The sequence below is a fragment of the Papio anubis genome, chromosome 11 (assembly GCF_008728515.1).
Source record: "Papio anubis isolate 15944 chromosome 11, Panubis1.0, whole genome shotgun sequence".
NCBI classification, from domain to species: domain Eukaryota; kingdom Metazoa; phylum Chordata; class Mammalia; order Primates; family Cercopithecidae; genus Papio; species Papio anubis.
In genome coordinates this window covers 103,525,868-103,543,448 of record NC_044986.1, presented here as the reverse complement: position 1 = coordinate 103,543,448, position 17,581 = coordinate 103,525,868, and the positions used below count along the sequence as shown (strand labels likewise).

The 17,581-nt window shown below is 41.7% G+C and overlaps 1 protein-coding gene across 8 annotated transcripts in view; it reads right to left on the bottom strand.

Annotated features, from left to right (window-relative positions):
* Positions 1–17,581, bottom strand: part of PIP4K2A (phosphatidylinositol-5-phosphate 4-kinase type 2 alpha) — a 177,498-nt gene that overhangs the window by 21,104 nt on the left and 138,813 nt on the right. For 6 of the 8 annotated variants that reach the window (XR_002524201.2, XM_021943110.2, XM_021943112.2 and 3 more), the window contains 3 exons: positions 14,944–15,090; positions 13,698–13,799; positions 9,476–9,514 (listed from right to left, as the gene is read on the bottom strand). Coding sequence is in view for 7 of the 8 variants with exons in the window: in XM_021943110.2 (XP_021798802.2) it covers positions 9,476–9,514; positions 13,698–13,799; positions 14,944–15,090 (288 nt within the window). In the remaining variant the exon portion in view is untranslated. The remainder of the gene's footprint in view (positions 1–9,475; positions 9,515–13,697; positions 13,800–14,943; positions 15,091–17,581) is intronic. The other 2 variants (XM_003903459.3, XM_009214087.4) reach the window with 1 other exon arrangement.

Here is a 17,581-nt window from a genome sequence, read left to right as displayed (position 1 = left end):
TAAGACACAACATGAAGGTGAGAAATGAGATGCACACTCGGCTGAGTCACAGCCTGAAGATAACCAACACATGCGTAAGGCTTTCAGTGTATAAAAGCCTCTCGACAGAATTACTTGTTCCCTAGGGTTCAATAAAAGATATAAATGATCTCTAAGGACAGATTTGGCCACGGGGTTGGGATTAAAAAAGGGAAAACGTATCAGGACAGTTACCAAGTTTAGAGCCCTCATTTTTAGAATTTCTAAACACAGGCCGCCTTTTAGTAGAGACCTGTGGTATAGAAATTACAGAATTCCACGAGAGCAAAGGAGATGTAGCACTGTTTGCTTCCCAGAACTGCTAAAAAGGAGCTAAAAAGCAACACCTAAAAAATTCCTGCTTAATATTACTTATTTACTACTTCTATGCTTAAAAATTCCAAATGACTAAGAACCGTTGCAGAATCTCCAAAACCAAAACCAAAACAATGTGTTTACCAAAAGGATTTAAATGCTTATTTGTTTCAAGTGGGAATTAACTCATTTGTGTATGTATATATGTGCTTATTTCATTAGGTTCCGTGATTTCATGTATAAATGCTGTCATTCATACGGAGTTTAGCAATATTGGGTATTTTAAGGTTTAGTAAAGCCAGAAGTTATATGAAATTTTATTTTAGTGAGATTTTTAAAAAAACTATCTTTTAGATGACAAAAATTTTTGAAAATCACAGATTTCAAACTATAGTTTGAGTTCTGTTTAAAGTTATGTTTCAAACTAAAGTATCATTGGATTTTGAATGATCATTCTAAACTTTAATTATACAAGAAGAGAGAACTGTACGGGGTAAATGGCCATTAATAACTGGAAATAGAAAATACATGAACCTAAAACGCACAGAGCAAGAATCTTTATAATATAGAGCCAAATTTTCATTTCAGTCTGGATGGAAACCTTACTGGGAAGAAGAAATGCAGCCAGTCACACTTGAGTGTCTAATGCAAACAGGATTTTGGCACTAGGTTTTAATGCAAGGGATAATACATACCATAGTACTCTGTGATTAAAGGACTCGTATTTCAGAATGAAATGAATTTTTTGTTCGATATGCTCATTTGACAACCTATTTATTTATTTTTTAAGTCTAATTGTAAGCCTCAATGTCAAAGACTGCTGCCGGGTGTCCTTTTGATGCGCTGTTACTGTGACACTCAGAGCTGAATGCTCAACATAAAAAATATGTAGTAATTATTGTTTTATATTAGAACTGCTTGTGTTCCTGATTTACTTGTTATTCCAAGCTCACCCAAATGAAAATAAACTTGCAAAAAATAAAACCCCTTTCGCTGTGCTTGCAAAAATCTTCATAAAAATCAGAATCTGTGGAACTGGAAACATAATGCACAAGTATTTCTATAAGGGGAGGAATTTTAGGTAATCCTTATGTTAGAGCTAGGATAAAAATAATTTGATGGAATAACATCATATGTGGTATCAATTTTGGGGTAATAAGAGATGCTAGGGATTTATAATAAAATCAGTTCTGCTTCTCGGAACATCTAAGCCACAAATTTGATACATGAAAAGGCAAATTAGTGGATACGGAGAAAGTTCATACAGAAGTAGCAAAGAAAAAGGGTGGTTTTGCACAAATAGTACATATACCAACCTTCTTTAACTACATAAGTAGAATGTCTATACAAGTTCATGGGTTGAGAAATGATCTAAGAGGTCATTAATAACTTCTAATTTTCACAGTGAAAACAGTGAGAATGTGCACATCTGTGACTAGTATCCAGATGTGAACATTTTATAATTTTTATTTTGAATCTGTTTACGTATGAATGTGGAAAGAAAATATACCACAACATACTTGTGAAACAGTGCTGTAAGCAAGCCGCGCAAAACTGGAGAAGCGCTATTGTAATTTTGTAAGTTACAACTGTTAGGGCTGGCAAAACCTAGCTGTTGGCAATTTTCCCTCAGGCTAATATGTAAAAGGTGACATTTATTCCTTTTTTGATACTGTCATATTTTATGACCACAACTCTATGTGGTGATGTCAAAGGTGACGGTTTGGTCTTCCTCTGCAAACTGGGATATGACAGCTGAACTGCATACAAGACCTACCAAATAGGACCTACAGGATGGGTTTGTTCCAGTTTTAACAGAAGATTCTGGTGCGCAGATGTCTATGGTGATAATCTAAGAAATGTCAAAGGCTGAACACTCAAGGAGTTTGCTGACTCCTCTAGATTTCTCGTTTAATTCTAATATATTAAACTAACATATTAAAGATCACTATTTAATTAAGAATTATACATCTGTAGCAGCCTGGCTTAAATTCAGACCACATACTAAATTTTAGAAGTCTTCTCTCCACCCCAACTTTTTCTAGAACCAACTAAGAGTTGTTAGCTTAAAAACATTCCCAAATCTAACAGCACTGCTCCACGTGTGCTTGGGATACTCTGAGTTGATTTCATTCCAGTGACATAAAAATTAATCTGAGGCAAATGAGAGCTGATACAGCACCATAAGCCATAAGTCATAAAGCCCTGAGGACTTTAATGCTGTCATCTGAGTGAAAATCTGGAAAGTGTTCACAAGAGTCACTGCATGTGATCCTCTTTTTGTCATGTGCCATGCTTACCAGTTAAGAAAAATTCTAAATGAAGCTTTAAAACTTCATTCCCAGAACACCCCTCACGGTTTACATAGGGGGTTCTTATCTATATCTGCTGAACAGAACATTTTTTTCCCTATCAATCATAGCAATCACCTTAATCTACATATATCTGGAACAGAGAAGATGTTAGTCATGGTCAGGCCAGGACTTCTCCAAGTGGGGCCAACTGCTGAACCACATCTCTGGAGGAAGATCCAGGAAAGCTTCATTTGAAACAAGAGATTCTCACCAACACTAAAGCATGAGGACCAATGACGCAGGCAAATCCTTTAATTTTACAAATGAGGACAAAGTCAGATGACCTATACTCAAACCCCATTAATGCAGTCCTGTGCCCCCAGGGCTGGGACTCAGCTCCCCTAACCCTCTGTTTGGAGTCCTTCACCCAAATCTCCCTTTTATAAACTGTCTCTGGTCCAGAAGGTGGATGTTAGTGGTGCTGCCTTTAAGGTCTGAGAAAGAAGCCCTGCTTCTGCCCTAATGGGCAACTTTCCCCTGCACTTTGGGTAGTAGGATTGGTGTCCATAACTAACACTGGCTGGCAAAGGGGAATGATTCCCTTCCATCTCGGAAGAAAAGGAATTTTACAGAAGGCGGTTAAAGCATTAGCTGAATTGAGGGCCTAAAAAGCTTGACAACCCCCCTTTAACCGATGATCCGCCCACAGTGGAAAAGGAGGCACTTCTTAGCTGAGCGGCAAATAAAGATTTCCAGAAGGATACACTGCTGTGCTTTTGTGTCACGTTTGGGGAGCCCGCCACCCTGGCCACCTCGCTTCAACGGCAGCCCAGATGACCAGATAGAGGTAGTAATTAATTATAATCTGTTACAATTTAAAGACCACAAAAGAAATGCTGAACACTGGTTTCGAAAAGCATTTTTAGATGTAAGGGTATTAATGATTAATCCTCTCGAACCCTCAGTTGGTAATAGGTAAAATGTCGGAGACGGTGACAGTCACTTAATTGCTGGTGCAATTCACAGTGCCTGAGAATCGACAAGGCGGCTTTTTGTAGCCCATTATCAAAGTGTCAACAATGATTATTGCCAATATAGTTACACAAATGCCAATTGCAGGGCAGCTGTTTTCTTTCAAATGGGTTTCAGAAAGAAGGCTGTATGTTAAAAGGAATCTTCTTATTGTGACCCTACGGCTCCATTACACACGCTTTACTTTACCTAATAAAATCAGACATGACTTTTGAGAAGAACTGTGCAGGATGATGAACAAAATGCATATTTGTGTAAATCCCCAGGACTCTCTCTCTCAAGAACATGGGCTTTTTAAAGAGTCAGGTCAAACCCCCCAGAAATCAAGTGAGTCCAGTTATGTTTTCTTTTACTTCCCTAGGTCCCCTGCTGAGTCGCTCGCTAGCAGGCAGCATGCTAAGACTGTCATTTGTAAAAAGCAGCCTGCTCAGCTATAATTACTAATTTGATGTCACACTGGAATTGCAGCGCAGCTGTGAAAAGATCGACCACCAGGGAGGTTCGCATTTCTCTGTCTCATTTAGAGGAGGTGAAACTGCTGGAGCCATGAATGGGAGATGCCCTTCCATTAAAAAGGAAAGAATTAAAGAATAAAACAAGTCATAGCAGCTGTCAGAATTTGACAATGGTTATTTTTTTTTAAAGCACTGTTCTGCTCTTAAAAAAAAAACCTCAAGACATCTGTATATGCATGTTCTGAGACTTGTTGCCATGAAAGTGATTCCATTGTTAGAATATAACTTATTTCCTTCAGTTCCATCTTCATGATTATGCTAATACAAATCACACTAATTACATGTCAAGCTAAAATCTAAGGGATGGGACTTGTCTGCACCTATATCGCTAAATATTTGAAATGACAGTTTCAAAACTTGTCATCAACAAGTTGAAAGTATGGAAAATTAAAACAGTTATAATGACTCATGAAAGAAAACCTGGGAAGAATAAGAATTGAGATTACTAATTAAGCTATGTCACCAGAGATTCTCTCTGCAGATTTTTTTTTTGAGACAGGGTCTTGCTGTCACTCAGGCTGGAATGCAGTGGTGTGAACACGGCTCACTGCAGCCGTGATCGACATCCTGAGTTCAAGCAATCCTCCCACGTAGCTGGGGCCACAAGTGTACACCACCATATCCAGCTAATTTTTGTATTGTTTGTAGAGTTGGGGGTCTCGCTATGTTTCCCAGGGTGGTCTTGAACTCCTGAGCTCAGGCTATCCTCTAGCCTCAGTCTCCCAAAGTGTTGGGATTACAGGTGTGAGCCAGCAGGTCCAGTCCTCTAGAAAGATTGTTCTTTGTACCATAATGGTCATTTGGAAAGGAATATAGTTATATATAATAGCAATGAAAATAATATTCTTGCAAATCATTTCATTTATAAAAGGCTAAAATGTAGAAAATAAGTATTTTTAGCCTTCCCCAAATATTTCAAACCAGAGGAACCAGTAGATTGTTTTGATAGCATTTCCCCCCCAATGTCTGATCATAAAAAGGAGCATTTATGATTTGTGAACGCAATGAATGGTATGCTTTGTGGAAGAGTCAAAAATCCTAACTGATCATGGAAAGAAAACCCAAAAGTTGGCAGAAAAGGGAAAGCAAAGACGTTTTTTAAAAGTTAAAAATGTTTTTAAGAGTTTGGCTCTATTAATACATTTTATTTGATCTATTTCAGTTTAATAAACGTTTCTAGATTATACAAAACACTGCCGTATCAGAGAGAGGCATGATCTCTACCAAGTCACGAATGACGACTTTCCCCTGGGCTCGTTCTAGCCACGCTTCTCTTTTCCACACGCTGCTCCTGGGTGACCTCACCCACTTCCCTGTCTCTGCCGACCGTCCTTCCAGGGAGGATTCCCAAGCCCTTTGTTTTCAGCTGAGACCCCCTGTGCAGCCTCTTGTGCCTAGTGGATCTCTCTGTTCTGACGCCACCCTGACATTTCAAATGCCTCCTCCCTCCCTTGTCTGGGGGATGTATCCCCAGGGAAATCGCTGGGGACGTGGTCGGTAAGGGTGGGTGGGAGCCAGATTTCAGCAGGTGATGAAGTGAGGAGAAGAAAAGGAAATGGTGGATGTTTCTTTGGCCATTTGCCCTTTTACTGTGTGTGAATGAAGGTACATTTTGATCTCCACTCTGCTGTCAAGGCAGGTACACTCTCCATCATTTACCAATGACATTCCACATCTTCAAGCTATTTCCTCTCTCCCTTCCCAAGTGAGCATTTCTAATACAGAAAGGTGGGTGGGGTGGCTTTATGCAGCCTCTGTCTTCCAGAATAAGAGTTATTATACACCTCAACCCCAAAAAGAAGGCTAGGGCATTGATTCTTCCTCAGGGCAACTGTGCACACAATTCTAATGTTTGCACAGTGTAAGACACAGTGATAAAGACTGCATTGCATGTACAAGTTTTACAAATATGTACATCTGAAAGTATAAGCACAAATGCTCAAGCTCTTCAAATAGAGGAAATACAAATTGTTTTGCTAACATAGTATGAAACCAAATAATTTATTTTACTACTTTAGAAAAAAAATCAAGTTTTAGAATCAACTGTTTCAGCACCATATTTAACTCTGAAACAATGTTTTTGTCAACGCAGTAACTTTTTCCTCATTTTCACAATTAATGGGATTAACATGACTTTTTGATATGCCGTTAAAGGAAAGGAGAGACATGAACTCCTAAACATTTACAAGGCAGTGTGGCATAGTGGTTAGAAATACGTGCTCTGGTGCCGGTGACCCCAAGCTCAAACCCTGGCACTGTCACTTCCTAACTGTAGGACCCTCGATGAAGTTACTAAACCTGTCAGTTATGCAACTTCATCCACTCAAAGGAAGTAATGACAGCACCAATCTCATCCAGTGACTGTAAGGATGACATGACATAATTCATGTACAATTTAAAATGGTCTGGCATATAGTCTATACTCAACCAGTGCCAGTTGTGACTGTCTCTAAGCCTACCTCCTAGGGAGATGTTTCAAGGAATGATGGCTACATGTTCATATTAGATACAGGATGAAAACATTCTAGCAGAGTCCTAGAAAGATGAGTTCTTGTTCAAACAAATTCTATTATTCTCTTTTCACAGAAAGCTACACCAATAAAGGGGCTAACCATTTTTTGGTGAGGAGGGCAGTGAACTCTCGTTCATGCCATGGGTTTCTGGAAAGCGTGTTAAGTCCTATAGGTGGAACAGTGGAAAGGAAGATAGGAAGTGAATGTCCTGCTTTGCAAGGACCGTTACAACTATAGGAAGTCAAACACATGCGGTTTTCTTTCCTTTCTGTGTGCCCTTATTTTATGATTTAGGCTTCAGCAGCAACCACACCATTAGCTGTAACTGTCCTTGTTGGCAGTGTTTACGTCAGAGCAGACCAAGCCCTTGCTGACTGAACCTGAAGAAATCAAAATGAATGAAGGAAAAAATCCTGCTAGTGGTAGTCCCAAGGAACTTTGGAAGAAAGTAAAAATAGAGCCACCAACATGGGGCATCATATGACTCAGAGGCTGGCCTGTCGTACGATGCTGAAGAGCATGTGTGGCTCTGTACACCTCTGGTATTTCCTCCAAGGAGAAAACCTCAATCAGATTTAGCCTCTGAGCGTCTCATGGGCTAAAACTGAAATACCTGCTCAGTCTTCAGTACCTGGAAGAAACATTTACTCATGGCAGCATGGAAGTCGACAGTCACTGTTTCTGCCTCTTCTGGCCAAAGCCGGTGCCTTACAGGGGGTTTACACAAACGTTGAAATCTCAAAATGTGCATTTACTGATGTACAGTAAAAGGGCAAATGGCCAAAGAAGCCTCCACCATTTCCTTCTCTCCTCACCTGCTGCAATCTGGCTTTGGTCCCCACCCACCCTCACTGACCAGGTCCCCAGCGATTTCCCTGTGGATACGTCCCTGGACAACTCTCTACTCTTATCCCTACCTGGCCTCGCGAAAGCATCTAATGCTGGGAAGTTCATTTCCTCTGGTTCCTGGGAGATGACTAGAGTGAAAGTTTCACGAGGATGGGGATTACAACAGCCTTGTTCCACGAGGCATTTCTTACAATGCTTGGCAGAGTGTGTGCTCGTCACAGACGTTCAATATCTGAGTGAGTGACCCAGTGTCTCCTGGCTCTGCTGGGCTTGTTCTAGACATGCTTCTCTTCTCCACACATTCCTCCTGGGTGACCTCACCCACTTCCCTGTCTCTGCCGACCGTCCTTCCAGGGAGGATTCCCACACTCTTTTTTCAGCTGAGAGAGAGCCCCTGTGCAGCCTCTTGTGCCGACTGGATATCTGTTCTGACGCCGCACTGACATTTCAAACTCCTCCTCCTGCTCTTGTTTGCTATTTTAAGGAGTGGAATGAACACCTACCTACCCAACTGCCTAAACCAGAAACTAGGGGGTCCTCCTTAACCCCCTTTCCTCTATGCACACTCCCTGGCACCTCTGGCACTCAATCCCTCAGTTCTGTATATTCGTTTTCCCAGATCTCTCTGTAATTCATCCCCTTCCACCACATCCCAGCTCAGGCCAGCCATCTTCTCCGGGCTACTTCATCAGTCTCTCTGACAGGTCTGGTTTCCTTCCCTCCGTGGCCTCCTCTCTCCCTGCAGCAAATGCACCAAATGCTCCCCACCCTGACTCTGACGCCCTCGCACCTGCTGCTCTTCCTCTGACTAACTCCTATTGATCCTTCAGGTTTCCGGACATCACCTTGTCCAGGAAGCCCTTCCTTGACCCTGCCCAGCCTGAGCCAGGGGCCCTTGCTATGTGCTCTAGAGCTCTCTGAGTGTCCCATCCGAGTGTTCACCCCATGATAACATCATTTCCTATTTAAGGTCTGCATCCCCTGCTACATCTGTCTGTGTGTCTTGTTATTTTAGCTCTTGAAGCTAGGATAGTAGCCACAAAAATATTCACAGACATCTCTGAATGAATAAACAAAAGCAGATTTGCAAATCTGTAAAATTTAACTCAAAACTGCTATCATTCTAAAAGAAACAATAACCTTGAGCTCTGTTTTCAAATGGAATAGTTAAGAAAAAGGCATTTCCCAAGGTGACAGGCAGGCATAACTAAGAATACACATGTAACCTTTACATAAGCATGTGTTGACTTGGGTTAGTTTAGGTTTACATCCAGGAAGCTACTTTCTAAATTCCTACTCAAACCAATCCTTCAAGTTGACTCTGTCTATAATCTTGCATAGTAAACTAAATGTGGCTCAAATACTACCTAAGGTCCAATAAGCCAGGAAAAGAGAAAAAGGAAAAGAGAAAAAGAGATGCAGTCTTCTTATCCTTATTTTTTTAGGCAAAAAATACTTGAATCATGTCTTAATAGTTGGAAAGGAGTTTAAGGCTTATCCAAGCCAACATTCTACAGGTGAGAAAGCAGACTCAGAGATGCAAAGAAGCATATTCAGGGTCACATTCGGTTTGATATTCGTGAAACGATGTTAGGTCCTGGTTCCCTGACCCACAGGAACGCGCTCTCAGCTGTCAGTGCCATTTTAGATTGTAAGTTTACTGCAATGGTGGCTGTGTTTTTCAAGAGCAAGTTCCATGTGGAATGTTCCTTCCAATCATGCTTGCAACAAATAACTATTTCACTATTCAACAATTTGATGAAGAGAAATGAAGTAGAACTCTCATTGGGTCAATAAAGTGTTTCTCGCTGGTGGCAGCAGAAGGGAACAGGAAGAATCGCAATGGCAGGGGTAGGAGACTAGAAGGAAAGAGTAAAGGTGCCTGGGAGTGTGTGATCATGCCCCCAGGACTCGGGGAGACATACAGCAAGGTACTTACCTTTTCTTTGTCACTAGCTTCTCTAGCCACTGTAGAGCCCTGAAACACAAAGAAATAATAAAAACATGCACATGGGAGGCATTGGGTTTCACAAGTGGAAAATATGAAAATGGCTCTGGGCGGAGCAAAGAGCCAGCTCAGCACCTGCTCTGCTTCGCAGCCCACGTGGAATGGGCTTCTCACCCCTCCCTGACCGTGGCTCTCTGTCCGGCCTATGCCCCCTCTCTGCAGGTATTCTTGGCCACTGGCCGCGTCTCCAGCCCTGACTCTATCATGCTCACCTGTGTGTCTGTGGTTCTTATCCAGCTGCTAGAAGTTAGAAAACCTGACCACCACTTACTTGAGCAATAATTTACTCAACACTGGATCAGCCCCACACTTTCTTCCTTGTATCAACTGCCAGAAATAGTCTTGTTATCTTAAAGAAGAGTCCCACTAGCTGGCTGTGGTGGGACCTCAGGGCGTTAAGTGCCTCTTTCCCTGCATTACGTCTTCCAGATGTGGGCACATCCTCGCCTGCTGACGTTTTTCTGCAACACTCATTGTTTTCTCCCATCTTAAGAGTTACTGATGAACACTCTTTCCTTACGTGCTATACATCAGTCCTCCATGGCCACTCTCTGACCCCATTTACTTTGGAGTTTCCTTCAAAGACACACAGTTATTTGTACCTCTTTTGTGCCAGGCCCTATGCTGAGTGCAGAGGTACAAAGTGGAGGAAAACATGGCCCTTGATCTCAGCAGTTTGTGCTCTACTGTAGTGGTGTTCAAAACTCTGCCTTAGAACTCTGGGTTGTGTAGGATGACCTGAGTCCACCTCAGAGGCTGACGGGGAGGCTTTAGGGGTAGAGTCCAAGCAGAGAAACTTCCCATGGCTTGTGGAAGATTTTAATTCAAAAGAAAAGGTGGGAAACAAATGGTCCGGTGAATTCCTAAGTATGGATGACAACCACAGTGTCTCGTACACAGCAGATGTCCTGTGTTTACTGCATAAATGACTGGAGATGAATCACAGGCCAGTTTCCTGGGCTCCCTTCCCCTCCTGCACTGGACACCCCTAACCACCATGAGGTCAGCCAAGCCACTTGCTTCTCGACCACCTGATGAATAGACATCTATTGCCCTGGGTTACCTGGGTTAGCCATTCATTTAATGAACTTACAGTTGACTTTGGAAAAATGAAAGTGGCTTTTAGATTGGCCACCTGCAAAGAAATCAAAATTTTTGATTACTGGCTTTCATCGAGCAGCTCAGGCACTGACTAGGATGTGTGCTTCCTGCAATTCACAGATATGGAAACTTGAACGGGAGACTCCTCACATTGGGGAAGGGAGCCAAGACCAGGCTAGGGGTCTCCCCAGGGCCGATCTTCCATCCCCCTGGTGCTCAGTGTCCTCCGGACTGGAAGATCCAAGGGACGCTGCTGGCCCAGGAGAATGTTAATGTTTCTTGGGGTGAGTCAGAGCAGCCCAAAGCTAACCCATCAGATGGAGATGGATAATGTGAACCATTCATGAAGGCAAACCTGAGAACCCATTCTAGGACCACAGCCCGAGCCCCTCTGCATAGCCATGCCCAGCAACTGTTACTTGCCATGGTCTACTTTCCTTCCTTTAGGGATTCCTGAATATGGATCACAAGTAGCTACCTTTACACACTGATTTTTAACAAAGAGTGTTCCCAAATACTTTTTTAACACTGGGACATTTGTAATACTTGAGCACTGCCTATGCTGCTGGGTACAGGAAGAAACTATTCTGCTTTGAATTCTTAACCAAGTTGTTGGGGTGTGTGTGTGTGTGTGTGTGTGTGTGTGTGTACTCCCTCCTACAATAGCATCCACCCTGCTTCTGATTCTCAGGGAAGCTTCATCTGTATGTAAATGTTGATCATTAGCTTGGGAACAACAAAACACAAAACTCATCCAAGTTTAAATTAATTCACAATAAAAAAATTATAACAAAAATAGAAAAGGAAGGCCAAGAGTTTAAGCCATGAAATGATGCCAGATGTACAGGTTCCATCACAACTGAGAGCACTGGCAAGAACAGAGTTTATCTATGCCACAAGCCAGAAAGGGAGACGAAATTGTGAAAAGCAAGGCAAATTAAAATTAGAAGATTCAATCTCCAAGTATAATTTACTCCAAGATATGTCTACCAGATGCCTACTTGTCCGAGGCGCTCTCTTAGGCATTGCAGGGGGATAAAAAAAAACAAACAAACAAACCACAGTTAAGTAGAATAAAACACTTGCCCTTGAGGCACTTACACATCAGGAGAATGAATGAGGCAACCAAGATTCATTACCTCCCATATGCCATGCCTCATGCTGGACACGACACATATGTATCTTACGTAATCCTCAAAACATCCCTGCAAATGTAGGTAAAATTATCCCTGTTTTAATAGATGAAGAGACAGAGGGTCATAGAGGTTCAGCAACTTACACAAGGTCAACAAGTCATAAAAGAATAACATGTGACTTTAGAGGTCACTCTGGCTTTCTTCTCCGGGAAAGTCAGACAGAGTCCTGTGCGCCCTGAGTAGTACCACCAAGGCTTCACGAAAGAGCTGGTGCTGGCAAGGGCCCTGGAGGGCGGCTGGGACTTCCCCAGGGGGAATTCCGGGGGCACAAAATGGCTTGTTTGGGCTAAGACTTTGAGGCAGGACAGGACAAGGGTGTATTTGGGAAGTAGATCCAGTGTGTGGGGACTTCAGAGGTTAGGAGACAAGACCAGGACAAGAGGTTAGGAAACTAGACCATTTCCTTCAGACTAGCATTTCTGAAAGTATGGTTCAGACCCTGGGGTCCTGAAACCAAAACTACACAAAGTCAAAACTATTTTTATAATAGTACTGAGACATTATTTGCCTTTTTCACCATCTTGATATGTGTATAAATACTGCAAAAACAATGGTGGGAAGAACTGCTAGCAGTTTAGCATAAGTCAAACAGTGGCACCAATGGGTATTAGTAGCGTCTGTGATTTTAAAAAAAACACCAATGAAAAAAACCAACATCATCAAAGAAACCCAGCGTCATTTCAGAAACCACTGAAGCCACACATCCTGGTTTTTACGACTTGTGAGCTGTGTACGAGTTGCTGAATCTCTGGCTAAGATGGTGTCTCCTACAAGCAGGCATCTAGTAAACACATGAAAGCATAAAATTAAATGTATCAAATCTAGACCCAGGAATACATGTCTTTCCAGTATTCTGTGCGGGAAGTATACATAAAGCACTTCTGTTTATAAAGAAGGAATGGTTTCTTAACTGTTTTCGAGATGGTTTGAGTTATGAGCTGAACTAGCCACCTTTTTCATGAAACAACACTTTTACTTGAAAAAACAATGACAGTCTATGTTTATTCAGATCTGGGCATGTGACCGATGTTTGCTACAAAATGAATGAAGCTGAAAAACTAGGCTCGCCTGTATGCTGGGGAGCTTGCTACATGCGGTCATTTCACAGAAAACTGACAGGGCTTGCGGCCAGTGACAAAATGTGAGATTCCAAGTAAAAAACCCATTTTTAAAAAACTTATATCCCCCACCCTGGGTCTGACAGCTTCCCAATATGTAAAAGACTTTTCTGATGACATTGGTGGTGACAGTGTTATGACTGTTTGATACTGTATAATGAAATGTGTCAGTATTTGGAAGAGGCACATAACTCAGTGAACCAGTATGTTCCAAATGGCAAATGCATGCCTTGACAAAGTCACACATTCAGAACAATGCATGCAAACAGACCAATGGATTTTGATGAAGAGTTCAGAAAGTTCATTGATGTGATTTCAGATTTCATAATGTAACTAAGCTTTGAGAAATTACCTCTTGTCAAGCTTTGGTATAGTATCAACGAAGAGTATCTACAATTATCCAAAAAAGTTGTTAAACATGCTTTAACAACTTTCCAAACTTCATTATTGTGTGAGTTCAGATTTTCTTCACATACTTCAGCGGCATAACACCGCACAGACTGACAGCGGAATCAGATATGACATTCCAACTGTCTCACATTAAATCAAGATATTATGGAGATTTGCAAAAATGTAAAATAATGCTACTTGTCTCATTAATGTTTTTGCTTTTGGAAAATAGTTATTTTTCATAAAAATGTTAACATGTAATGGTTTTCTCATTTTTAAATAAACTACATATTCTAATATTTCTTATATTAATTTTTAATACTGTAAATATCCACAGACACAACTCACATCTGCAAAAGCTTTTGAGGGTCCTCTTTTAAGAGTGTGAAAGCGTTGAGACCAAAAAACTTGAGAACCAAATGTCAGAGACCAGAGTTTGGCAAACTTTTTCTGCAAAGAGTCAGAGGGTAAATGTTTTAGGCTTTGTGGTCCCAAATGGTCTCCGTGGTAACTACCCAACTCTGCCATTACAGTACAAAAGTAGCAACAGACAACACAGAAACAATGGGCATGGCGGTATTCCAATAAAAATGTATTTATAAAATTGGCCCAGCCAGGCGCCGTGGCTCATGCCTATAATCCCAGCACTTTGGGAGGCCAAGGTGGGTTGATTGCTTGAGTTCAGGAGTTTAAGACCAGCCTGGGCAACATGGTAAAATCCTGTCTCCACCCAAAAATACAAAAAATTAGCTGAGCATGGTGGTGCATGCCTGTCCTCCCAGTTCCTTGGGAGGCTGAGGTGGGAGGACTGCTTGAGTCAGTGGGGCAGAGGTTGCCATGAGCCAAGATTGTGCCACTGCACTCCAGACTGGGCAACAGAGGAAGACTCTGTCTCAAAAAAAAAAAAAAAAAAAAAAAAAACAGTCCTTCAAGTAGGATTTGGCATTCAGGCAAGTCAGTTTTTCAGCCCCTAACTTGAACATTCTCCCCTGAGTTGGTGATACCAGAAGCCAGATTATGTCGCTCTACTCTCAGAATTTCCAGGGGACCCCCTTTCTCTCCAAGCCTTTGAAATGGTCTCTGTACTTACAGTTCCCTCTGCCAGCAACATTCTTCCTCAGCTCATTTCCTCATCTCCTTAAGTCTGCTCCAATGTCATCTTTCTCAGGGGAACCTTCCCTGACAGTCCTATTTAAAACTCCCCCCTTCTTTCAATTCTGTCTATAGCACTTACCATTTCTGGGTATGCTCTATGACTAACTTATTACTTTTACTTACCACCTATCTTTAGCCACCAGAATGTCAGCTCCCTGAGTGCAAGTTTGGTTTATTCATACCGTTATTTCCAGCACCTAGAACAATGCCTGGTATGTACTTGAATATTTAAGTAGATGCGATATCTTTAACATGTGCCAGTGTTTTTTGGTGAGGCCGGCAAGCACTTATTGCCTCAGAGGAAGGAATACACTGCTACTTGTCTGGTAGCTTTAAGTGCTGAGTGGCTCCAAAGCATTTTTGATGATCAATGACAACATTTACAATGTAGAAGAGTAAGCTTGAGTTACCTCACAAAAATTCATAAAATCAATCTCACCTTTAAGTCGTATTTCCTATATACAGACAAACGGTGGCTGAACACATTTCTTGTAACTATCACATATATTTCAACTCCATCAACATTAAGCCGGTACATGCCCAAGAATTGGGGAAGAAGGGTGATCCCATGACATTCCACTATGTACTGCATAGGAGAGAAAAAAAAAGGAAAAAAAATCCAATCAAAAGATTGCTTCCTTAGATGTAAAATACATACACCTATGGTGTTTATACAAAGTGAAAACATCCAGTCATTAGGGTCCTATTTACGGAAAATGGCCACATTTGTACTGCTTACCAATCACATCTCTGTTCACTATATCTACACAGAAAAGAAAATTCAATTTTATCTCCAAACAATTTTTTTCCAACATTCCAAATGGAATTTGTAAGGTCAAACCTTGGATATGATAGTGTAAGGCAAGAGGACATGTGACTGTCTTTCTCAAATTCCTTTCAAGGGATATTACACTCCACCTAGCACCTTTGCCTTCTACCCCCAAAGCCCTGACTACAGGACTGAGGCAGAGCGACCTGGCCGCTAAAATCAGCTTCTCTAACATTGTTGAAGTCGAGATTAAAGAGGAAATTGTGGAGACCCCAGTGTTAGAAGCTGGGAGGGCTGAGCTAAGCTTCCCATGAGAGGAGGGCAGAAGGGGGCAATCCCTGCGACCACAGCATCCTCACTCCTGCTCTGCCGGCAGATGGGGACTGCCTGGTTCCCGCTGGTTTCCACCAAGTTAACTGGACAAGCCCAGGGCTGACACCATTTCCGAGGAGAGTTGCAAAAACACAACACGACCTTGGCTGTTTTTCATGACCACATTCTAGAGGGCCACAAGATGGAGCCACTGCTCCCCGAGAGCAGATTTTCACAGAACAGGGGTCCCTCTGCACTTCCCAAAGGAGGCTTAGGTTTTCCTTCCTTTAAAATCATGGGGAAGGAATATTTCAAAAAAGCTCTATGTCCATTGACACATGTGTGAAATCTCCAGGATAATAAACAGCATAAATGGTGAGATTCCATTATTGCAAGCACCATACATGTTGGGCATATTCAGAGATGCTGATGATGCAGTTGGAGGGAATTCTGATCTTTTTTTTCTATACTGCTTGAATTTTTCATTTTCTTTTTTTTTTAAATGAGAATTTTATAAAAAATACAAAAGTAATTAGAATGTCCTTTCAAACTTTTTAGTTGTAAATACTGTTAATAATCAATTCTGATAATACTTAACCACCTTAAGAATGAAAGTCGGCCGGGCGCGGTGGCTCAAGCCTGTAATCCCAGCACTTTGGGAGGCCGAGATGGGCGGATCACGAGGTCAGGAGATCGAGACCATGCTGGCTAATACGGTGAAACCCCGTCTCTACTAAAAAATACAAAAAATTAGCCGGGCAAGGTGGCGGGCGCCTGTGGTCCCAGCTACTCGGGAGGCTGAGGCGGGAGAATGGCGTGAACCCAGGAGGCGGAGCTTGCAGTGAGCTGAGATCCGGCCACTGCACTCCAGCCTGGGCGACAGAGCGAGACTCCGTCTCCAAAAAAAAAAAAAAAAAAAAAAAAAAAAGAATGAAAGTCTTCAGTTTTGATCATTAAAGATAAACAGCATTGGTACCTGACTTTGATTTTTGCCATCTAGAGTTTTGGCAAGTTTTAAAGCTGCGTCTTCCCTTTCTTTTTTCTTGTTGACAATAACTGAGCTATATATTTTAATCTCACGTAATTCCTGAGGAGAGTTTCACCTTGTTATCTGAAATCAGATGAGTGAAACATTTTCTATTTCTTTCCTTTCAAAATATAATAAATTGAGTTTTGCTAATGCAAAACAGGTAGTAAATAGCCATTGCATGAAAAGAAAATTTCTCACATCTGATCTAGAGAAATAAAAAGGAGTTCTTGGCCTCTGTAGAAAGGTGGTTGGATGGGCCTTCAAACATGCAGACTGAGGAAGTCCAGTCTCCATGTGCAGTAGAGAGAACGTAGGTTTGTGAGCCAGAAAGGCGTGTGTGTGTGTCCTGGTGCCTCCATTTATGAGCTGTGAGATCTTGGGCAAGTTACCAAATCACTCCACATTTTAGCTTCATTTTCCAAAAAAAGAGCCTAATTCCTACCTTGAAGGTTGTTTTGAGGGTTACAGAAAAGAGGATGTCAAAATACTTCACACGATGCTGTGTACTACACTATACTGAAGATGATAATGATTATTTTCATTCAAAACTGTTAAGAAATTTTAATGTTACACCTGTTTTGTGCTCCAAACTGACATACAGACATGTACTGGGTGGGGTCTGCTCTGAGGCAGTTATTTTTGAGGCCCACAAGACAGTCCCTGCCCCAGGGCACACACTGGTTTTGGTTTGGATGCTCAATCCCTCGCTGCGCTCTCATGATGGACTACATTTACAGAATCCTGCCATGTCTCTCTGATTCAAGTTGCTGTACAGAGCCAGACGGCTATGTCTCATAGTGGAAAAGAACCAATGCTACAAATATGGTAAATAAATCTTTTGAATATTATACAGCAAATCATTGACTAGTTGCCCCCTCTTAGGAAAAAACACCCATACAGATTACATTCTGTACCTTCCCTACCTTAAAGATTAGCTAAATTACTACACTGAAAAAAGATCAAATC